General features: G+C 39.0%; 1 protein-coding gene across 1 annotated transcript in view; it reads right to left on the bottom strand.

Moving 5' to 3' along the window:
* SNW1 (SNW domain containing 1) overlaps positions 1–24,376 on the bottom strand; it is a 35,359-nt gene extending 10,983 nt beyond the window's left edge. The window contains exons 1-9 of the mRNA XM_079914650.1: positions 24,318–24,376; positions 19,688–19,841; positions 15,464–15,625; positions 8,019–8,114; positions 7,820–7,926; positions 6,781–6,885; positions 4,436–4,505; positions 3,688–3,753; positions 1,951–2,067 (exon numbers count right to left, since the gene is read on the bottom strand). Of these exons, the coding sequence (XP_079770776.1) occupies positions 1,951–2,067; positions 3,688–3,753; positions 4,436–4,505; positions 6,781–6,885; positions 7,820–7,926; positions 8,019–8,114; positions 15,464–15,625; positions 19,688–19,841; positions 24,318–24,331 (891 nt within the window). The 5' untranslated portion in view covers positions 24,332–24,376. The remainder of the gene's footprint in view (positions 1–1,950; positions 2,068–3,687; positions 3,754–4,435; positions 4,506–6,780; positions 6,886–7,819; positions 7,927–8,018; positions 8,115–15,463; positions 15,626–19,687; positions 19,842–24,317) is intronic.
* Between the last annotated feature and the right edge of the window lie 577 nt (positions 24,377–24,953).

Genomic DNA, 24,953 nt, shown 5'->3' with positions numbered 1-24,953 from the left:
TCCCTGACTTCAGACTATACTACAAAGCTACAGTAATCAAGACAATATGGTACTGGCACAAAAACAGGAACATAGATCAATGGAACAAGATAGCAAGCCCAGAGATAAACCCACACACCTATGGTCAACTAATCTATGACAAAGGAGGCAAGGATATACAATGGAGAAAAGACAGTCTCTTCAATAAGTGGTGCTGGGAAAACTGGACAGCTACATGTAAAAGAATGAAATTAGAACGCTTCCTAACACCATACACAAAAATAAACTCAAAATGGATTAGAGACCTAAATGTAAGACTGGACACTATAAAACTCTTATAGGAAAACATAGGAAGAACACTCTTTGACATAAATCACAGCAAGATCTTTTTTGATCCACCTCCTAGAGTTATGGAAATAAAAGCAAAAATAAACAAATGGGACCTAATGAAACTTCAGAGCTTTTGCACAGTAAAGGAAACCACAAACAAGATGAAAAGACAACCCTCAGAATGGGGGAAAATATTTGCAAACAAATCAACGGACAAAGGATTAATCTCCAAAATATATAAATAGCTCATGCAGCTCAATATTAAAAACAACAAGCAACCCAATCCAAAAATGGGCAGAAGACCTAAATAGACATTTCTTCAAAGAAGACATACAGATGGCCGAGAAGCACATCAAAAGCTGCTCAACATGACTATTAGAGAAATGCAAATCAAAACTACAATGAGGTATCTCCTCACAGCTGTTAGAATGGGCATCAGAAAATCTACAAACCACAAATGCTGGAGAGGGTGTGGAGCAAAGGGAACCCTCTTGCACTGTTGGTGGGAATGTAAATTGATACAGCGACTATGAAGAACAGTATGGAGGTTCCTTAGAAAACTAAAAATAGAATTACCATATGACCCAGCAATCCCACTACTGGGCATATACCCAGAGAAAACCATAATTCAAAGACACATGCACCTCAGTGTTCACTGCAGCACTAATTACAATAGCCAGGTCATGGAAGCAACCTAAATACCCATCGACAGATGAATAGATAAAGAAGATGTGGTAAATATATACAATGAAATATTACTCAGCCATAAAAAAGGAATAAAATTGGGTCATTTGTAGAGATGTGGATGGATCTAAAGACTGTCATACAGAGTGAAGTAAGTCAGAAAGAGAAAAACAAATTGTATATTAACGCATATATGTGGAACCTAGAAAAATGGTACAGATGAACCGGTTTGCAGGGCAAACATGACACACACGCAGAGAAGAAATGTATGGACACCAAGGGGGGAAAGTGGCGGGTGTGTGTGTGTGATGAATTGGGAGACTGCGATTGACATGTATACACCGATGTGGATAAAATGGATGACTAATAAGAACCTGCTGTATAACAAGATAAAATTCAAAAAAAAAAAGATAAAGCCTTAGTGTAGATGTGCAAGAGATAATTTCCATAAGGGTGCTCACTGTGACACAGAAGGTGTACTCTTCTATATTCTATACACACGCCATGATGTATGTAAAGTTCAAATACACATATTAATACCATGATATTAATAGACAGCCAATATTATGAATGTCATTTTCTATAGCATTCAACACATCGGAATGTTTATTTGCCCCTCCCTGATACCTTTTGGGAGACACCTACATTTAAAAGAGAGAAAAATGATGAAACCTAAAAAGAGCAGCTGGCAATCTTCCCAAAATTTGATCGGCCTAGTTAATCATTATTCTGGAATGTTGTGAGGAAGCCGAACCACCAGTGGTGAGGAAGGTGTACGAGTCTACGAACGCTGAGACCAGGTACAGAGCTGCAACCAGCACCTGTCATCTCTCGAACACATCCACAGGTGACAGCCTCTTCAGGTACTCAGCAGTGTAGCTAAAATAACAGTATCTTAGGTAACTGAGAACGGATTTACAAATTATCAATTAAACATCTTAATTATAACAGATCAACCTTCCGATCAGCAATGTAGAGGGCTTCGGCCAGTTTTGCAAAATTTTCATTGATGTGAACTGTCTGCAGTCCTCTTCCATCAGCTGCCAGACGTTTATCTAATGGAATTGTATAACCCTAGTGTGAAGGCAGATAGAAAACACTGGTCACAAAAGAGCTACTGCAGAGTCTTTAAAACTATATTTATATATGTCCGTTTTGACAACCATTTAAAGTTTTTTCCTTACATCTTTCTTCACAATTAAGCAACAACAGCAGCAGCTAACAATGAGTGCTTTATGTGGAGGATTGTTTAAGCACTTTATATCCATGGCCTCACTTAACCTTCACAACAATTCTGTAAGACTGGTAACATTATTATTTCCATTTCACAAATAAGGATACTGAGGTAACGTCCCCAAGGTCATACAGTTAATAAACAGACAAACTAGGATTTAAACTTGGGAAGTACGATTTCAGAGTGCATGCTCTGGGAAAACAGATTCTCATGTTAAGATTGTGGGTTATAATAAAAGGAAATCACTATCAAATAGTTAAAGTTGTTCATCAAGTAAATGTAACAGCCATACAAAGGTAGAACAAATCACTAAAATCACAGCGTCTATAGGTAGCTTAATCCGCTATACTGTTCTCATGACTTGTCAGATTCTAGGAACCCTGCAAGTTTTAGTAAATGGAAAAAAGATAAAATTTGCTAGACAACTAAGATTCTGTGTTTTGAAATTTTGCATTCTACTTCAACAACTCAAGGAATACGTTTGAACATTCATGTAATTTTCAGACTTAGCTTTATTCTTCCAGATTTCTGACTAGACTCCCAAATACTGACCTCTAGTCCATGGTCTTTATTCCCAATATAAGGAAGTGTTACAGAGTCAGCTCAAGATACCATAGTTACATACATATTAATCAATCCAAACCAGACCACCCAACAATCTTTTTGTTTCAGGATGAGTGTATAACTTCTTCTTTTTTTTTTTGGACACGCTGCACAGCTTGTGGGATCTTACTTCCCCGACCAGGGACTGAACCTGGGCCCTTGGCAGTGAAAGTGCGGAGTCTTATCCACTGGACCACCAGGGAATTCCCTAACTTCCTTTAAGGAATAATTTATATTTAAACCATGGGTTAACGTAGCCTTATTCACCCATCAACATCAGAATCATGAAATATTATTTGACAGAAAAGAGGAAACAGTGATTAGGAAATTTATTCTGCATTATTTTACAGATTCTTCATGACTCCTGGTAGCTTTGGTGATTAGTACATATAGTTTATACTTGCATTGTTATAAACAGAAACAAGTAATTTAAAAATTAAAGCACTGAATATATCCAAACATTTACTCTGTTTTGTCATATGATTATTTAAATTGGTTTAAATCCTTTCAGGAAGAATTTTAGATATAAATTTGAGTTTTCTAAAGAATACTATCTTTCATTGATATGTTACTTTATTCTACCCTTTCCTTCTCTATATGCTTCCAGTAACTACAATTTACTAGGAGAATCCACATGGTATTCATGTGCCTGGCATACTAACATTTCTATTACATTAAAATAAAAAGAGAAAAGTCACATAAGCTGAGTGTTCCTTCTTGAAAATCTTCAGCTAAATGAGATGCTGAGGTTTCAGCTAAAGGTACCCAGGCTGAAGGTCCTTCCTGGGTGTTTTCCAGGAGGTTCTAAAACTAAGACAAGTTAATTACCTTTTATGATTTTATGACAAGTTAATTACCTTTGCATTTTTCCAGTTTGAAATACAGGGAGGAATCTTCCACTCTTGTTGTTCCTTCACGGTCATCTGAATTGAGAAAAGAGAGGAAGAAGAGACATTTTTAGATTTATAGTCTAGCTAAAAACCGAAGTGCAATCTTTCTCTTCAAAGACAGCTCAGTATACACTACATATGGATGGATTTAGTCAAAGGTCCTAATTCCATTTGTTTGGTGGCACTATATACTATGTTCCCATATCATGGGTTCTAGTAATAACTTTAATATAAAAAATAATCTGTAAATTATTTTTGACAGTTATAAATGCTGGTTAGTATTTTTACATATTTAAACTGATGTGACTTCTTTCAGATGAGAAACTTGTTTTTTTAGTTGGGTAATAAAATATCTAAAAAAAGCCACTTGGACTATGAAGCACAGACCTAATGATCCCAGGTACTTCCTTGCTATAACTATGATAACATTCTTCTTGTCAAATACCAGACCCTTTTCATTCCATTAAATGCAGGGGTTAGGTTAATAATAATAAAACTACTAGCTAACATTTTACATACATTCTCATAGGCACTCTGGAACTGCATATTATAGTCTTGAGTGGGTCCCTATTTGGTCTTGGAAAACAAATTAAAGAAACAATAAGTGTGGTGAAATGTAACTACATAGGCATCTAGACTTTATTCTATGTGAGGTTATTTATAAAATTAGTAATCATGAGTACAAAAAGAGATTTTAAACTAGAGCAAAGATTACCTTTCGGCTAGGAGAATGCATGACAGGTGCAGGAGGAGAAGGTGGTCCCCGGGGAATTTTCTTATTAATCCTGAAGGATAAACCAAAGCACAACCACAGAGTGATACAGATTTTTCCTTTTTAGTTAATATGTCGTCTCCCCTCCTTATTTTTTATTATGTAAAGCTTCAAACAGATACAAAAACAGAGAGTATATAACAAACATCCACCTATTATATAGCAACGCGTTGAGAAGCTAGAGCTGGTGTATTCAATTAAGAATGTGCAGATTATGACCTGCTGAATGAGGGGCACAAGACACCCCCCCAGGGTCCGCAGATAGCTCTCTGAGCATCCAAGCTCCCACTCTGGGGAAGTGAAACACATTGGGTTGTTTCAATTAAAGGTGCAGTTTTAATACACCCACCTGAAGAAGTAGAGTCACAAGATTTATTATTACTTTCAGATCCCAGAAGTGAGGAGTGAGGAATGAGGAAAGAACTGGAGGAAGGATAATCTTCTGTCCTAGGCCACAAGTGAGCAGGAGATGGAGAGCAGCATAGCAATACCTATTACTTATAAGGTAGTTGGGACAGAGGATACTAACTTTTCCTGGGGCTTAACTCTAAGTAGTTATAGTCACCCTTTGGTATCTGAGGAGGATTGGTTCCTCGACGCCTGAGGATATACCAAAAGCCGTGAATGCTCAAGTCCTTTATTAAAGTGGCGTAGGGGCTTCCTTGGTGGCGCAGTGGTTGAGAGTCTGCCTGCTGATGCTAGCGGACACGGGTTCGTGCCCGGGTCTGGGAAGATCTCACATGCCACGGAGCGGCTAGGCCCATGAGCCATGGCCGCTGAGCCTGCGTGTTCAGAGCCTGTGCTTCGCAACGGGAGAGGCCATGACAGTGAGAGGCCCGCATACCGCAAAAAAAAAAAAAAAAAAAAAAAGTGGCGTAGTATCTGCATATAACCTATACACATCCTCCCATATACTTTATTTATTTATTTATTTATTATTATCTTTTTGCGGTACGCTGGCCTCTCACTGTCGTGGCCTCTTCCGTTGCGGAGCACAGGCTCCGGACGCGCAGGCTCAGCGGCCATGGCTCATGGGCCAAGCCGCTCCACGGCATGTGGGATCTTCCCGGACTGGGGCACGAACCCGTGTCCCCTGCATCGGCAGGCGGACTCTCAACCACTGCGCCACCAGGGAAGCCCCTCCCATATACTTTAAATCATTTCTAGATTACATATAATATCTAATACAATGTAAATGTTATATAAATAGTTCTGGTAGGTGTGGCAAATTAAGTTTTGCTTTTGAGAACTTCCTGGACTTCTTTTTCCTGAATTTTTTTTTACAAACTATTCTTTTGGCCATGCCACGCAGCATGTGGGATCTTAGCTCCCCGACCAGGGACTGAGCCTGTGCCCCCTGCAGTGGAAGCACAGAGTACTAACCACTTGACCACCAGGGAAAACTCTCCCAAATATTTTTGATCTGTGGTTGGTTGGAACCACGGGTGCAGAACCTGCAGATACAAAGGGCCAACTATATTTTAAAAGGTTCCCTGGGAAAGGCAAAGTGGGAACTTATGACTGGCATCCTAAACACAAGTCTTAATCTAAATGTCCAGTCTCTAGGTGTGAGCAGGGTTATCATACTGTAAAGTGCCTAGGCAGCAACTCAGGAAAAAAAAAGTTGTTTTCCTCAAAAGTTGTTTTTCTCATCACAACCACTCAGCTTCAACAATTATTAAAACACAGCCAACTCTGTCATCATCATTACCCACTTCACCTCCACACTATTAACATCATTTCATCGAGCAATATACTTTTGCCTTCTTAAGAAACAGCTTTATTGAGGTACAACTAATGTACAATTAACTATACATGAAGTGTACAATCTGATTAACTTCTGACACAGTAAATACCTGTGAAACCATCATCACAATCAACATAGTGAAGATACCCATCACTACCAAAAGTTTCTGCATGCCCCTTTGCCTATCCCTCTTTTTCCTCTCATCGCCTATCCATACTCCCTCCTTCCCAGCAGGCAACCACTGATCTGCCTCCTGTCATCGTAGACTAGTGTGCATTTTCTAGAGTTCTATATGAAAAGAATCATACAGTATGTACTTGTTTGTGTCTCACTTCTTTCACTCAGCATAATTATTTTGAGATTCACCCATTTCACTTTCCTGCACATATTAAATAAAGTTTATTCCTTTTTATTGCTCAACAGTATTCCACGTATAGATGTCTCACGATCTGTTTACCCACTTACATGTTGATATACATTTTCCTCCTTTGATATCTCTTTTTAGGAATAGTGGTTCCTTCTCATGAAACCACCTACTTACTTGAACCTTGGAGGTTCCATCGGATCTTTCTGCATTTCCACCATTCGAATAACTCTCTGTTTAGCTCCAGAGTTGAAAGCCACTCCTTGTTGAGATGGTGTATATCTAAAGAATGTAGATGAAACTAAAGGTATAACCAGTTCAAGTTTTCAATAGGTCTTTTTCTTCTATTACACTCCTAAACTGGACTACACTGTCAATTTCTCTCACAAAGTATTAATCGAAAATTGCAACAAAATTTAGGCAGAGCAGATAGCAACAGAGATAAGAGAACTAACAGCAATTCTGAATTATAAGCACAATGTAAACTATAGTTGTATTAATTTGCAAATAATTCATCACAGTCCATTTTGAACCATGGAAGCCACAGTGTTCAATTTCACAGATAAGAGGTCTAGAAAATAGCACCTATTTTGTAAGTCTGCACCTATTTGAGGAAAAAATGCCTCATGATATCCTCAGCAAGCAACTTATAGTTAGTAGTTTTTGACTAAGCATAGGCTGTAAAACAGAAAGAATAATGGCAGCAGTCCTACCAGCTCTCAATTCTCCGTTAATATCTATATATGAATCATCTTTCCACATAAAGATTTAGTTGAGTGAAATCCCTCAAAATTTGGAAGTATTATAAGGATGCCTATTATTATATAAATGATATTAATATATTAATATTTATAGTATACTATTATATTAAATAATTATAATAGTATTATACTATATAATATTTCCAATATACTAATGTTATATATTATATAAAAATGGAAAACTATAATCATTGTGGTTTGCATCACATACTCTATGTAATTGTTAATTTCTAAAAACAAAAAATGTTTTAAAAATAGCATAATAGCTAATATCTTAAAAGTGGATAGCTTAAAATATTCTGCTTTCAACTGAATGCACAAAGAGTCAATAGGCTTCAAGTCATTTTTCAAAAAACTGCATTTACAGTTGTGACTAAAGATAGTGAAAGAATACCAGGACCCCCAACTCCAATCACTTCCAACATGAAACTAAAACCTCCAGGCATGATTCATACCGGATATACTGAGCAGGAGCCAGTTTATCAGCTGCTCGGACTGGCATGGCTGCAGCAACCTTCTGCGATACGGATTTTTCTAAGGCTACCCTTGTCTTTTCTGTTATCTGAAATAAGAAACAACATATAGAGTGGTTTGAAAGTTAATAAAGATGTAAAACGTCATCTAAAATAATTATATATATCAATTCCCAGTTACCTCTTTAATGGCTTCTTCATCAGGTCTTTGCAGGTCTGGGTCATCTGCATTCATGACTTCTTTGGGAACCAGGTCAGTGTACTTGCTATAAATGACCTAAAATGTTCAAACAAAAGCAGGCTTAAGAAAAGCAAAGAATGAAGAGAAACAACCTCATTAAGTCATTTCAGAAGTCAAAATGTCCTCTCAGCACACTTATAAATTTAGGACACAGATTTTGTCTTTTAGATTTTAAAACCAAGGAAGTTTAAAATATATATACACAAATTGCTGCCCTGGCTATAAAAGTTAATAATTTTCCTCTGACCTCATGCATTTAAATTATTTGAGATCGTCTAATCAAGTCAGTGTCCAAATAAATTGTGCCAACAAAACCTTATGCATCAGTGATCCCTATTTTTGAGCCTCACTAGGACTTGAAATTAATGATGATATAAACTGCCTATAGCACCATTATCTTGGATTACAAGCTCACTGGAATTTAAGTCAGGTTACTGAATAATTTCCAAATTCAGGAGGCCTAAAAAATTTCATTGACCTCGCCCTACTTATAATGTTTGTCTTTTACGGCATCAACTCTATTCATAGACTAAGAAAATGAACATATGCCATGGTCAAAAAACCCAGAACACTTTCTTCCATGAAAAAAAAAATTCTATACACATACCTTATTTTACACTCATTATCCAAATTTAGGACTGTTATCTGATTGGTAGGCCTCTGCCGAACAGAATATTACTGACTTTCATGTCCATCTATCCTTTCGAATACTTCCATAATAACTTACATGGCAGATTTTATAGAAAAACAGAAGTACTGGAAATTTAACAGATAAGCAGCATTCTAGATTTTGCTGCTTGAGTTAGGAATTCTTTGACACACATACAGATAAAGGACAACTTATAAATATGAAAGAAAACCAAATTCCTGGGCACTTGAGATCTTCAGAAATTTTCTGCAGAAGAAAATGTTTACTACTATAAGTCAAAGTCTTATATCAATAATTGCATTCTACCATGACATTCCTTAAAACAGCTTAAAGGAAATGCATGCTATTGCTAATTTCTCACTCCAAACAACAGAGCAAAAAAACTTAATGGCCTATACGACCTGACCTGGCTTTGCCTACAGCTTCAATCTTCCCCTGTACCTCTCGCTCCCTCATTCTTTATGCTTCAGTCACATGGACTCTTCTGTTTTTCGAACACAATCTGCTTTCCCCCAATTCTGGGCCTTTACAGAGTATTGCTCCCGGTTCTTCAATTGGGTTCTCAACCTGAGTCTTCATTCAAAGGTCAGGTATGCAAGGGGGAGGCCTCCTATGACTACCCTCACTAAAGGAGCAACCCCTCCCTACCCAATCATTCAGTGTCACAGAACTCTGTTTGCTCTCTTCAAAGCACTGCTTACAGTATGAAATTATTAACTACTTTAAATCTTTACCTGTCTTGCCCATTAAAGTAATAACAATTATAATAGGTAACATTTATTAAGCACTTATTTTGTGCCACTGTTCTTTTGCTTTATATATATAAACTAACCTAACTTTCGCATCAACCCTATGAGGTGTGCACAATGATTATACCTACATTATTGATGAGGAATCTCTCATTCATTAAAGTATCTACAGTGCTTCTAACAATGCTTGGTCCCCAGGAGGCATTCAGTCAATAGTTTTTGTACAAATGATTGAATGTGTGACTTTCAGAGATGCTCTATTCTATGCTAAAGGTACATATATTTGGGGCCTGCAGAATGTTCTACATAAGCTGTTGATTTCCTGGAAAAACTGTATCATGACTATAGACTGAAATCTCTAGCTTGTTTTTCTCAGGAATAAGAAAAGGGATCAGGTAAGAAATGTAGATAATTTACCACAAAATATGTCTATTGATATGGGAGCTACTAGTGTCACCATCCTCTCAGAGTGTTCATTTTGGAAGGGACCCTAAAGCTCACTCCAGTGAGAAAAGCAAGGCTCAGTGTGTTAAGATCACACAGCTTGTAGCTGACCTCAAAAGTTTTACTTCTTGGGCTTCCCTGGTGGCGCAGTGGTTAAGAATCCGCCTGCCAATGCAGGGGACATGGGTTCAAGCTCTGGTCAGGGAAGATCCCACATGCCGCAGAACAACTAAGCCCGTGCGCCACAACTACTGAGCCTGCGCTCTAGAGCATGCGAGCCACAACTACTGAGCCTGCGTGCCGCAACTACTGAAGCCCGCGTGCCTAGAGCCCATGCTCTGCAACAAGAGAAGCCACCACAGTGAGAAGCCCACGCACTGCAATGAAGAGCAGCCCTGGCTCGCCACAACTAGAGAAAGCCTGCATGCAGCAACAAAGACCCAACGCAGCCAATAATAAAAATAAATTTAAAAAAAAAGTCTTACTTCTTTTCAGTATGGAAAAAATCTATATCATAAGAATTAAAAGTTATATAACAGTCTCTAGAAAATAATACCAAGACTATGAAGAGTTAATTACTTTTACACAGTAATTGCTACAGGAAGGGATTCTACTCCCTGGTAGTTGTATATACTCAACATAAAGTCTCAATACTAATTTAGCATACAAGAGCCATTTGCTGCTTCTTATTTGGGTATTCCAAAGTTAATAACCCTTTAAATGAGCATCAGTAAGATTCTAGCATTTCACAAAGCTGATGAAGGACATCTGAAGAGCAAGATTCCTCCATGGTATTAACTATAAAACCCCCAATTTTTATTGCCTGAGAACCAAATGTGCTGAAGAAACTCAGTATATCTCAGGGGGCAAAGAGGCTGGGGAGGATTATCCGAAAAATTACAATATACCTTCCAGGGTATCAGGAGCACAAATGAGTTTTGTGAACAAGATAAAGTAATAACTCATCTATGAAACAGAAGTTTTTTATTACTGAAAACTGGCAAAGGATTGGATTGACTAAAAGGATAAGCTTGTCAGCATAGCTACCATTTCAGAGGTAGAGAAAGAAAACACTGTCTTTATAGACATAGTTCGTGAAATCCCATGAACAAGGTAATAACATAACAATTTATCTTGGGGTTAAGGTTGTTTGGAGTTTTTTTGGGGGGGCTGAGGGGTTGAAGGCATTCTTTTAGGCAATATCATGTATGTAACATTTCCTATTTAATAATTTCAGAAGGAAAAATGTAAACACTAGGCTTTTTATTTCAAGATTTATGACTGAAGTCACAACTGGGAAAAAAAAAAAAGGATTTAGTTCTATTGAGATTTACTTAAAAATGTTTTTCTCCTTCCCAATTTTGTATCACCATTAAGTCTTGTACACAGTATTTACTTTACATTTAGAGAGATCAATCGCCTTAGCCTTGCCCTAGAATATTATCCCTTGGAACCTTTCCTTGTTCACCTCTTATACCTACAGCTAGTATTTTCCATTCTTGCTCTTTCACTATTAATATTTCAGTGAGAAGTCCCTGGTTTCTGAAGAATGCCAGATCCCTCTGATACAAATCAGGAACCACTGCAGTATAGCGCAAATTCAATAATCCAATAAGCCATTTTCATCCTATGTCAAGGACCTTGCATATCAGCATTCTGAATGACAATGAATTTTTTAAAAATCTCATTTTGTGCATTTAGTAGCCAATTCCTACTTCTAAAACAGGAAAATCAGTGGTTTTAACACAGGGCAATGCTAACGCCTCCAACTCCCCTCCCAGGGCCTATGAAAATATGTGAGATGCTTCTGTTTAAGACAATGGTGGGGGCGGCAGGAGGGGGCACTACTGGCATTTAATAGGTAGTGCCAGTTATGTTAAACATAATACAATGCTCAAGACAGTCCCAAACAATCAAGAAGTGTCCCTCTCCTCTAAATGCCAATGCATAGTTAATGCTGAATTATTACATGCAGTCTAGAACTTCATGCATTAATACATCCACTTTTTAAAATAACGTATTAATTAAATTTGTATAAGGAATTCAAGTGTATATTCCAGGGTATAAAGTCCAGCAAGGAAATACATCCATCATAAACAATGTTAGAATACTCCAGGTAGTCACTCTCTTCAGTATCTTTCTTCTCAACTCACTGAGTGCCCTATTCTTTTTTTTTTAATCTTCATTGTGGTTATTTATTATGATTTTTTTTAAGCAGTCTTAGGAGCAGTTTTCAGAGCAGTTTTCGGTTCACAGCAAAATTAACAGGATGTAGAGAGATTTCCTATATACCCCACACATGTACAGCCTCCCCATTACAGTCAGGGTTAGTATGAACCTGAGAGTGGTACCCCTATAAACTACTAGTCTAGGGTTCATTTCCAGTGGCTGATTTCTAGGCAAACATGTAAGGCTTTTACTGTGTAACGAACAATACTATGGAGACCTTATTTGGCCAGAATACTGAAATCCAAAAATAAACAGTTCAGTTTTAACATTTCTACTCTACTTTCAATACAAAAGAATCACCAATATACATGTAAAATGGGCTAAAACTGTATTTCATTCAAAATTACACATCCTGTCAAAGTCAAATTATTGTCCTAAAATGCTTTTTCCTAATAAATGAGAGGAGAGCTAGCAAATACCGATAAAGCATAGTTATTATTCCAGAGAAGGAGAGGTGCACCAAAACAAAGGTGAATGAAGGCCTTCATGGCCCAGGGTAAATTTCCAGTATATGCCCTGCAAGTATAGGGACCTATTTTTCCTTTTGCAGGAGTGGACCATGCTTCCTTAGTGGCTTCAGGAAAAGTGGCTTTCTGTTATTCAATAAATATTGCTATAATACCTCCAACAAACACTTCTGAATGCCTGTGTGTCAAGCTGTCAGGCACTAAGTTAGGTGCCAAAGAGGAAAATGAAAAGATATAACCTCTGTACTCAAGGAGCTTTTAGTCAAATGACATAGAACATTGTTAGTGAATGGATAACTACAACAAAAGGATAATTGCAACAAAATGGATAATTACAACTGCTACTTTATAGTAAACACAGGGAATAGGGAGGAAGGACACCCAGTCTAGCTAGGGAGGATCAGGGACAGTATCCTGGAATAGTGAAGAGCGAGTTGCGACTTGAAAACAATGGAATTTAGCCAGAAAAAAGAATAGGGAGACGGCTTTCCCCAGCATCGGAGGGCACCCAGGGGAAGCTCCCAAGGCAAGAAAGAACGTGCCATAATAGGGGAGCTGCAAGAAGTTCCTCATAGCAGACATTCATAGGGAATGCCTGCAAGTTTCTTCTTCTTTAACAACCACCTGTTATGGTGATTATTTTGTATTGAAAATAAATAGAACGGCTAAAACTGGACTCTTTATTTTTGGATTTCAGTATTCTGGTCATGAAAGTTGATGCTAGGCTAGAAAGGTAAGCAAGGGATCAAGTGTGCCGTAAGGTGCTTGGCTGGTTCTTATCCTGAAGGCTATGGAAAGATTTTAAGTGTGCATGCTTGTATGTGTTTTTGTGGGGGAGAGAGGGAGAGAAACAGAAAAACGTGAATGACTGTTTCTTCAGGCAGGCAAGACAAATGCCAAGGAGATGGGTTCAGACTCTGTTGCAGTAAATTAAGCAAGAAAAAATAAGCGTCTGAACTAAGTAGCAAAGAAGGGACAATACTAGAGAAATGTTAAGGAAATAAGATAAATCATGGTGACTAACAGATGGAGGGTCTGAGGGAAACACAAAAGAATGGAATGATTGTTAAGCAAAGGCTTTTTAGAGAACATAATGGCATTATGTGTCACATTTGTAATGTGAATATCCTTTGACCCAATGCATAGACTACTAAGAATTTATTTTACACAAATACTCATGTGCAAAAAGATGTTTATATATGGATCTTGAATATAGCACTGTGTGCAAAACTAAAAAATTGGAAACCACTAATGCTTAGAATATCTATATAGATTTTTCTTAATGAAAATCTTCAAAACATCTTAAGTAAGAAAAAAAAGCGTCTATGGGAGTTATGAGAATTAAAATCTCATTCATGTAAAAAAAGGATGTGTATGTTTGAGTGTGTACGTGTGTGTGTATATATGTAAAGTGGGAATACATGTAAAGGTGAGGTTACAAAGAAAAGGGGAAGGGACGAGATCCAGGATACACTAGAATACACTTGGCAAGATTAGGTTTAGATAGGAGAAGAGATTTGTTATAGAGACAAAAGGAATAGTCAAGACAAAAAGACACGTGCAGGATAAAGAAAGCCACAATTTTCTTCCAATAGCCTTATCTGCAAACAGATGGGGAGTCGCCTGTTAAACTGAGGGGGGATGGAGAGGAGTAGGAGCTAAGCTTGGAGGAACATCAAGACAGCTCTGCTGAAACCTGAGATACAAATTTGCATGACTGCATAATTGTTTTCCCCAAAAACTAGCAGCCATGACGGAGGAGCAAAGGATGGTTTATCATTAGTGCTGTCTTACAGGGTAAAATGAAAATGTTTGGGAGAGAGAGAAGCAAAGGACAGGTAGTGAAGGTTCTCAAGTACCTTCCCCAATATCTTCAATTCTGAAGAGCCCTTTTACCTCCAAAATACTCCAAATACTTGGAGTATTTATTAAAAAAAAAACAAACTAGGTCTTAAAAACAGTTCCTTGGCTCTGAGTGTGGCTGCTCTGTGATGAGATTATTTTAAGTAAACTTCATTTTTGGTCTTTGGATTACTTTGTAAGCAGGGCCATCCTAAAAGTAGCAAGTGTCAGTTTTGTACTTAATCAAGGGAGAAAGAAGTTTATATGATTAATTCTATTCAAATGAACCATTAAAATAATTAAGTATCTATGTACTATTTTTTTTCTTTTTTTTTGTGCGGTACGCAGGCCTCTCACTGCTGTGGCCTCTCCCGTTGCGGAGCACAGGCTCCGGACGCACAGGGTCAGCGGCCATGGCTCACGGGTCCAGCCGCTCCGCGGCATGTGGGATCTTCCCGGACTGGGGCACGAACCGGCGTCCCCTGCATTGGCAGGCAGACTCTCAACCACTGTGCCACCAGGGAAGCCCAGTATCTATGTACACTTTAAGTACATGGAAGAGAAATAGAAGACTATACACAAAACTAAATTTAATTTTTTTAGGGTGCTAGGATTGTAGATTTTAAAAAATTTGCTAGCCTTTAAAAAAGTTAGTACTATGAAAGAATTGTTTTTAATATACAGTGCTGTATGTCAATTGTATCTCAATAAAACTAGAAGGGAAAAAGAAGAACTGTTTTTTAAATGTAAAACAAATACATAAAAACCCTTAAGTATACATAACCTATCATCAATTTGGGGAATTTCAAAGGAAAAAGTCATTGCTGTTATGAAGTCATATTATATTGTTCATATTGTTATGAAATCATCTTCAGTTAGCCTAAGTATACGTCACTGTTACTTTTAACGTAAACTAAATGGCCAGATTTATCATTTTTCATACAATTAAAAAAACTCCTCACAAAATATTTATCAATGGGGAAAAAAAATCAATGAGAGGGTTACCTTGTCTTTTGACTGTCCCTGTCGAGCAATTGCATCATACTTAATTTTTCCTTCAGCATCCACTTGAATGGCCAGTGCATTTGACATTTTTTTCTTTCGTCCCATATCCAGGGGATACTGGGCCACGTGGATCTCTGGAAAAGCACCTCCATCTCCAAAATCCTATATATTAAAAAGAAATAAAAAGAATATTTAATAGTAGGTTTGAGATTTAAGATATATTCACTTATTCAACAAATAACCATTGAGCCCTTATTATGCTAGATGCTACAGAAATGGCAGTAAACAAAACAGAGGTCTCTGACCTTGTGGAGTGTGCATTTTAGTGGGCAAAGATATAAAAAGCATAATTTTTGGCTTGTGATAAATGCCTTGAAAGCAATAAAGGGACTTGTAAGAGGGGCTATTTTCTTTATTATTTTTAAAATTTATTAATTTATTAACTTATTTTAGGCTGCATTGGGTCTTTGTTGCTGCGCGCAGGCTTTCTCTAGTTGCGGTGAACAGGGGCTACTCTTCCTTGCAGTGCGGAGGCTTCTCATCGCGGTGGCTTCTCTTGTTGCTGAGCATAGGCTCTAGGTGCGCGGACTTCAGTAGCTGTGGCTCGTGCGCTCTAGAGTGCAAGCTCAGTAGTTGTGGCGCACAGGCTTAGTTGCTCTGCAGCATGTGGGATCTTCCCAGACCAGGGCTCGCACCCGTGTCCCCTGCACTGGCAGGTGGATTCTTAACCACTGTGCCACCAGAGAAGTCCCAAGAGGGGCTATTTTTGATAGTGTGGTTGGGATAACCTTTGTGAAGAGGTAACATGAGCTAAAGCCTGAATGATGAGAAATCAGTCGTGGGAAAATCTGAAGGAAGCATTTTCCAGGCAGATTATACAGCAAGTGTGAAGGCCCTGCTGCAAGAACGAACTTGGCATGTTCTAGGAAATGAGTGTCCATTGGGGCTGTAGCTTACTGAGGGCAGAAGAGCAGACATACAGGTGATAAGTCTGCATGGTGGACAAACACCAGATCACGAAAGGGCTTCTAGACCATGGCAAGGATGTGGATTTTATGTACATGACAGGAAGAAATTAAACAAAATGTTTAGCATAAGGAAAAGATTTTTCATTTTAGCATACATAATTTTCTTAGTGAAGGACAGGTCATGCATGCTACAGGTAGAGCAAAAATGTAAAGTATTAGGGAGTTCCCTGGTGGCCTAGTGGTTAGGATTCCGGGCTTTCACCACTGTGGCCCAGGTTCAATCCCTGGTCGGGGAACTGAGATCCGCAAGCTGAGCAGCACGGCCAAAAAAAAAAAAGTATAGAATTATATTTCTTCTTCAGATTTTAACAACATCTTATTTATTCAGTGTTCCATGAGAAGCAAATAAATAGGAAGGACCCAGAAATGAGTTTACCACATTTCTAACAATGATTATACAATTACTTAGAAGAGAATTAAGACTTCTAAAGTAGAATAAGCTTAGTCTGTCAATGAAGTTTAATATTACAAAAATGTATATCATCAAATTAACATATGAAAATATAATTTAAATAGTTTTGTTAAATTTAATAATACTTGCCTACACATATATTCTCATTTAATTCTTGTAGTTCTTCAACACCTCATATTTTCATATGGAAAAAATTCAAGTTTAGAAAAGTTAAAAGTGATTTTTCCAAAGTCTCATGGATAGCTATGAGGACCTGAACCCAGATCTTTTGACTCCAAAAGTTGTTAAATTTTTTACTAAACTGAAATACCCTGACTCAAAAAAAGGCAAATCATTTCACTAAGAAATGAGAGAAAAAATATATTAATATTAATCATTTAGAGGGGGTTTGATGGAAAAAAATTATGAAAATAGCCACTTTTATATGATCTCCTCCTTCAAGAAATATTCCATTAGATCCTGGATATGTGATTTTCTAGGTACAACATGCTTACTTGCTAAAGAAAGGTTTGACATTTTTTAAAACAAACAATAAAGCTAAAGGAGACGTTTTCTTGTAAATTAGGCAGAAAATAGTTAAGGTATTCCCAAGAAAGGTACTACCTGTAGCCAGGCCATCAATCTGACATGGGCTCAGATTTACTAGAGTTCTTCAACTATAATAAGCACTTCAAGACTGTAGATGTGGCATTACGTGGTCATAAAGCTTGCCAGAAAAATCATAGCTTTTACTTTAAAACCTAGAACAAGATGCTTTCTTCCACAGAACTTTCACTCTCCTCAAGAAGCACTCACAGTATTTCTATTAGCTGGCCATTTTGGTTTGATTTTCAAATAAACTGTTCTGCTCCAACAGGATATATGACACTTTTGATAGTCAAGTAAGATTTTAGAAGCTAATAGTACCTGAATGTCCTGATGCTGAAATGCAAGTAAGGATGAGATTTCTACTGTAGGTAAAATGATGCCTGCCACCCCACCCTAATCTATCGAGAGGCCAAAAGTAGAGCATCTGTAATCCCTAAAAAGAAACACTCAAGCCTTCTGTTAGATAATGACAAGTTCTGTCTTTCTTGCCACAGATAAGATGGCATCACAGCTTCCTTGATATCTTTTATTTTGCTCTGCTTCTCACAAATTACATTATCAGTGAAAACAAAAGCAACAACAACAAAAATCCCATCATAAGTGTGGTAAGACTGGCTTTCACACACTAGAATTAATAAGGACCAGAGGACCGCTGAACAAAAATCAACCAGAGAAACAAAAAAATCACCAGGGAATATGTTAGGAGAAGACATGATCTCTTTAGTTGAGTGTTCTTCTAGGCTGTACAAAGAGTTTGGTAGGGCAGGGGGTAATGACAAACATGAGAGAGGCTGAGAATACAGTTGCCTTTTTATAAGTGCTAAGCAACATATTTCAATCCACTGAATACTTAGTTCACTATGATCACCACTTGCAGGCATATGAAAAAAAGCTAAGGACACTTGGCTCTTCCCATTTGTAAAGTAAAATTATAACCATATAAAGACAGAACACGACAAAGTGATAAAATGAAAATAACTGGGTACAAACATGAATAGGCACAGAGGTTTTCAATAGGGCAGGTATATCCCTTGGGAATTGGAGGAGGAAAATTTGCAGGTGTCAGAATGAATACAGGGAGATGGAGAACAGGAAGCAGCTTGGAGGAGGAAAGTCTCAAATGTCTGCGTTTCTCCCTAGATTAAAAAAAAGGTGATCAAGCATGGGCAGTATGCCCTGGAATTAGGGAAAGGAATACGCACTGAACTGACGCACAAGATCCTGTGAATAGGTGCTGCCAAAAAAGTTTGTTCTTTGGGAACAAGCTAGAGATATAAAAAGATCATTTCAGATTCCTCCTTCTCCCTCACTGCCTCTGAATCAACCAACAAATTCTGTCTCTTATACCTTCCCCCAAATTTATCTAATCTGTATGTTAGGATATATTAACATTCTCAAGTTGAAGATAAGAAAACAGATGAAGAGAGCTTAGGACCTGTCCAGGGTCACACAAAGAGTAAGGAACAGGGCTTCCCTGGTGGCGCAGTGGTTGAGAGTCCACCTGTCGTGCAGGGGACGCGGGTTCGTGCCCCAGTCCGGGAAGATCTCACATCCCGCGGAGCGGCTGGGCCCGTGAGCCATGGCCGCTGACCCTGCGCGTCCGGAGCCTGTGCTCCGCAACGGGAGAGGCCACAGCAGTGAGAGGCCCGCGTACCGCAAAAAAAAAAAAAAAAAAAAAAAAAAAGAGTAAGGAACACAGCTATAATGCAAAACAATTAATTAAAAAAAACCTCCTTGTCAGTGTTCTATCCACTATACCAACAGGAAGAAATCAGAAAAGGAAATGCTGCTGGAGTTTTCCCTGGAGGAAAGTTGTTTCTTCAGGGTGATGCGGCATTGTGCATGAAGGGGAGAGGGAGGGAAAGGCACCTGAACGTGAAACCATTTTTCATCTTTTTCCTCTTACTTTCCCATTATTTTCCATATACTATAATCCCCCCCCAAACATAAAGGGTTTGTTAGTTTCTTCTGTACATAAGTAACAGTTTGACATAAGAATAGACATAAATTGTACACTTTTTCAGTGATCATAAAGCAGTGAGAATAGGCAAGAAGAAAAAGCTCAATCTTCTGAGGGAAGTACATGTCTTGAGAGCTCACAACCAGAATTTCTATCATACTGACATTCATATGCAGAAGTTCTAGGGTTTAAACTTATTTTACAAAGGTGCTATAATTTTCAGCACAATTATTTACCTCTAATAACCGAGGTATCCAGCCTTTCCGGTACCCGTATGGGGGAGGTTCTCTTCTGGAGGAGACCAGTGAGGTCTGTCGTGATCGCTGCGATCTTGCTTTTTCTTCAGCCTCAAGCTGGTCCTGAGATAGCTGAGTAGGTGCAGGTAAAAAGCTATAAGCAAAGATAATAAAAGTCAGAATTTTAAAAACTCTTATATTTGATTATTGCAATTTGGCCATCAGACACTATTTTCCTGTAATACTTTTTCCTTTGAGCAAAAGAACAAACTTTCCAATGATTTATGGCAGGATTATCAGTCATTTTATTATGCCTGGAAAGAAATAAGTACTAACAGACATACAGTAAAAACATCTTACCAGGATGCAGGCAACTGGTGCCCAGAATAAAAAATTAACAGATATTTCACATAATAAACCATTGAGTTTTTATGCTTCCACCTTTCTTTTCTTACAATAAGTAAATTTTCTCAATTACCAAGGGGTCAACTCTTTAGTATATGGTTTTCTTAGTGTCTTTACTAGTCTTTTACTCCTTATTTTTAACTATTTTACTCTTATGCTTCCTACTTTTAACTATTTTAGCGTCAATACAAAAAAATAATTAGCACTGAATGTAGCAAACAGGTGGATAAAAAAAGAAAACACGAGTTGCACATTTAAGTGTGTTTTCCCAAGGTATCTAGTTTAGAATGGAATTTAAAATTTAAGAGGTCAAAGATCCAAAGCAGAAATTCTAAAGATGTAATTTGGTACTCTTGAATCAAAGCAGCCTTTCTACTAAACCATTCTTAACTTTCAAGTATGATAAATGTTATTATAGAGATATCCCAAAGTACCACAAAAGGATTCCAGTATATGAATAATACATTTAATGGAAAAGTTAAGGTTCCTTTGTGATTCTTGACTAGTAAGAATATGTGAATAGGGCTCCCCTGGTGGCGCAGTTGTTGAGAGTCCGCCTGCCAATGCAGGGGACATGGGTTCGTGCCCCCGTCCGGGAAGATCCCAGATGCCGCGAAGCAGCTGGGCCCGTGAGCCATGGCCGCTGAGCATGCGCGTCTGGAGCCTGTGCTCCGCAACGGGAGAGGCCGCAACAGTGAGAGGCCCGCGTACCGCAAAAAAAAAAAAAAAAAAAAAAGAATATGTGAATAAGCAGTAGAGCTTATTTATTCAAAAATATTTAGTGGTTGCTGGGGTGCAGGCACTGTGTTAGGTAGGCAATGAGATGATGAACAGAAAAAGACAGCTGAGTCTTGCAGGGGAGAGAGACAATCAAAATCACACAAATCCATAGTAATCCACTTACTAAGTGATAAGAAAAAGTACAGAGTGTTATGACAGCGTATGTCAGAGGGCTCTAATCCAGTCTGGCGGGTAAGGTAATGTGATGGCTAAGAACTCAAGAGTTCAAATCCTACCTATGCCACTCACTAACCTGGATTAGTTGTTTACCTCTCTGAACCTCAGTTTTCTCATCTGTAATGACAGACCATAAGATTACCTATCTCACAGAGCTGTAATAAGTATTAAATGACAGTACCCATGAACCACTTGGCACGGTGTCTAAATACCATTCAATATGTGTTCCATAAATATTTGATTATTTGGAGCTGTTCCCCAATTCCCCCAGTTTGGGTCAGTTGCCCAAACTAACCACCCATGCTCTCACAAGACCCTCTATGTATCATTATTACAATATCTACCTTATTTACTGCTATCATCTATTTATTTACCTTTCTTTCTCTCATTAGACTGTAGGCAACTTGAGGGCAGGAATCACGCCTTTTGTTTCTTTTATTCCTAACTCTCTACGCATTGGCTAGCTAGCTCACAGCAGGGCCTACTTCAATGTTGGCAAAAGAAATATATTCACTCTTCTCTTTGCACTCATTTTTATGTTACTTGTTCCTTTAAACAAGCCATCTCGGGATCTTTACATTTGCTTTCCCACTGCCATAAAGTAGTCTATTTACTTATTAAGAAAACTCTTCCCCAGATTTTTTAGTGCTTGCTTCTTAGTATTCATTGGCCCTGCTCAATTATACCTCCCAACAGCTGTCACATTACCACCTTGTCCAAAACAGCATTCCACCCCACACTTTGAGTCACTCTCTATCCCTTTATTTGTATTTTATTCTTAGTACTTACTACCTGAACTTGCATTACTGATTTGTTTACTCCTGCAGTCTGTCTTCCCTAGAATATAAGTTCCGTGAGGATAAGAGGTTTGCCTGACTGATTCAATACTGTAAAACCAACCCTAGCCTGACACATGGTAGACTTTCAACACATGCGATTTAATAACTGGATGAATGGAGTCAAACGTTTTGGGCTTATACCACAGTTGTTTTCAGTAAACCATGTATACCCAATACGTAGGAGGGATACAAAGACAGTAACAAGCCAAAATATTTACTTATGTTTCATTTCTCTTGTCTTTACCTTCTGTTGGAAGAACCAGTCAGTAAAATGATCAAAAGGCAGAGTTTGGACAAACCAGTAAACACAAAATCTGGCCTGGATTATGATTAGAACACACCCTAGCCTTCCAGGGGGTCTTAATTTTGTTGTTCCCTGTAAAGGATGATATTCCCATGAGGTACACTCCTATGGTGGGGGTGGGCTGCATAAGCCAGCAGAAAGTCTACCTCAGTGTTTCTCAACTGGGAGCAAAATATCTACAATGTAGACATTTGACAATGTCTGGAGACATCTTGATTGTTAGAACTTGGGAGGTAGGGGGTAGAAAGGGGTTTGGAGTTTCCACTGGCATCTAGTGGGTAGAGGCCAAAGATGCTGCTAAACATCTTAATATGCGCAGGACAGTCCCAAACAAGAATGAATTATCCAGTCCAAAACATCAGTAGTGCCACTGTGGAGACATCTTAGTCTATCCTTTCCCCTTTACTAAAGTAAGCGTATTAAATGCAAGTGATATTATTAGATACATAACCTTAAACACACGAGTTTAGAAAGTTAAATCAGTATGACTTTAAATCTTTAGTTAGTAACACCAGGACTGTAACACATCAGCATGTCCAGCCCCTGCTGTTAAGAATCCCTGGCAGATTTCAGAGATAACAGTTCACCTGGAAACTTGAGACCATCTCTAGAAACCAAATTAGCTAAAACTCAACAAAATCTGAAAGCTATGTAAGTCAAGCTATTTAAAGACTGCACTCTGCCCCTGCAATTTTAAGGAAAAAAAATAATAATTTTTTGGCCACGCCACACAGTTCCCCCAACCAGGGATTGAACCCGCGTGCCCTGCATTGGAAGCGCTGAGTGTTAACCACTGGACCACCAGGGAAGTCCCTGCCACTGCACTTTTAAGCACACAATACCCACAATATCTCTGATATTTTTCCTTTGTGTCCTTTTCCAATTCCACCTTTTCCACAAAGCCTTTCCTCATAACTTGACTAGTCTTTGTCACACTTCTCCCATCTGGAGAGCACTCAATCAAATGTTTGCTGCCTGCAACATTTACTAAAGAACACGCTCCATTTCATTCAGCTCATTCCATCTAATTCTTTTTGCACTTAAGGTTAGTACTACACAATAAGCATTCTGTGTGGTTCTTTGTTTCATATCTGTATGCCTTGTACCCCATCTTCCCTGCAGCCAAAGACTGTCAGATTTCCTTCTGTATACACACAAGCCCTAGGATAGAGCAAGGCATCCAAAAGTAATTCCCAAAAGAATTTTCTCATTCAAATATGTTTAGGATTCATAACTGTCATCAGCCAGGAAAAACGTATGTGAGAATGAAGGGTGTTTAGGGAACTCAAGCGTATGTACTAACGTGGTCACTTTCTTTACCCTCTGTAACACTCAACTTTTCCTGTTGCGTTCGTTCGCATGAAAAGTTTTTCTATTTAGATGGAGCAGCAAGGTCGACAACTAACAGGAGTTACGTAACTCCTTGGAATCTCCCCCTTAAGCATCTTTCTCTTAAAGGCGGGGACCACTTTACTTGCGGTTGCCAAGGCAACCGGGACAGCAAAAATCCGAAGTGGTTCCATCTACGGGAAGAAATTCTAAGGCCCAAAGTTAAAGTGCGGAGCAGCGGCGCGAATTAGTAGACAGCGGCCAGTACTATGGCTGATTTTAAATCTCCGTTCAGTGCCGCGCCCCCACCTTTTTTTCCCCGGGAATCCTTGTTTAGGGACAGAGACAGGAGAGAGACTTCGGCAGGCGAAGGGCAGTAAGCCAGGCGGTCGCCTCCCACCCGCTTCACTCTGCCAAGACAAATAAGCCACTGCCCTCCACACTCCCATCGCGCCCACCCGAGCCGCGGACCCGAGGGAGCTCTCTCCACACCCCCAAGATGCTTAAGCGAAAACACATGCAACTCCTCGGCATCTTAAGCCAGAGAACTATTCCCCACGCCGCGGCTTTCGGCGCGGTGAGGGGGCGAACTCAACCCGGGAAGCCGCTCAGGAAAGACCCCAGCTTCGGCTAGGCCTAGTCGCCCCGGCGGCCGGAGAGAGGGCCTAGCCGTGGCCTCGGCCTCTGTCGCTCTGTGACCCGGGCCGGGTTACTGCCCGGAGAGTGTGGGAAGAGAAATGAAAAAGGTGGGTACTCCCAAACCCTTCCGTATCGAGGACCCAAATCAACAACTCACCTGGTGAGCGCCATCTTCTTCCGCTTCTTCCAGCGCGAGCGACAGCACCGCGGGGCGGGTCTTTCCCGGTAGAGAGGTGGGGAAAGGAAGGAGCGCGCGGTGCGCAGGCGCTCTTGCCGAATGGCCTTCTGGGATTTGTAGTTCTTGGAACAAGACTACAATTCGGTTCTCTTCTAACTGGAGTTATCCCGGGATAAGCGCTTCAGTTAAGAAAAAGCAAATGCATCTTTTCCACTGTGACACGATAGAGCGTTCTCTAGGCAAAATACTAACGAAGTTGAGATGCTTTTTAAGTCTCTTTATTTTATTCTACACTTAATCACATTTTCCTTGTTGGGGTCCCAAGTACGAAAGCCTTCCGGGGGCGGCAACGTTAAATAAAAGAGTGGGAAATCGTGAGACTGTCGAATGCAGAATTATTGGACGCTGTGAAAACATTCACACTCAAAAATTTTTACACGCTTTCTTTCTCCACACTCCACCTCCAAAACACTCTCCGGGGGGGAGGTATTGTGTGATCCTTAGTAAGTTACCTTTAGAACACTCCTTATGTGCATTATGTATGTATGTTTTTATATACGTAAGTGTTTTAGATAAATTGTCTTTTACATAGATTATGGATTAAACACAGTCTTT

Source organism: Stenella coeruleoalba (assembly GCF_951394435.1).
Source record: "Stenella coeruleoalba genome assembly, chromosome: 2".
Classification (NCBI taxonomy): Eukaryota; Metazoa; Chordata; class Mammalia; order Artiodactyla; family Delphinidae; genus Stenella; species Stenella coeruleoalba.
Note: the sequence above shows the minus strand (reverse complement) of the source record. Positions and strands in the feature narration are given on the sequence as shown.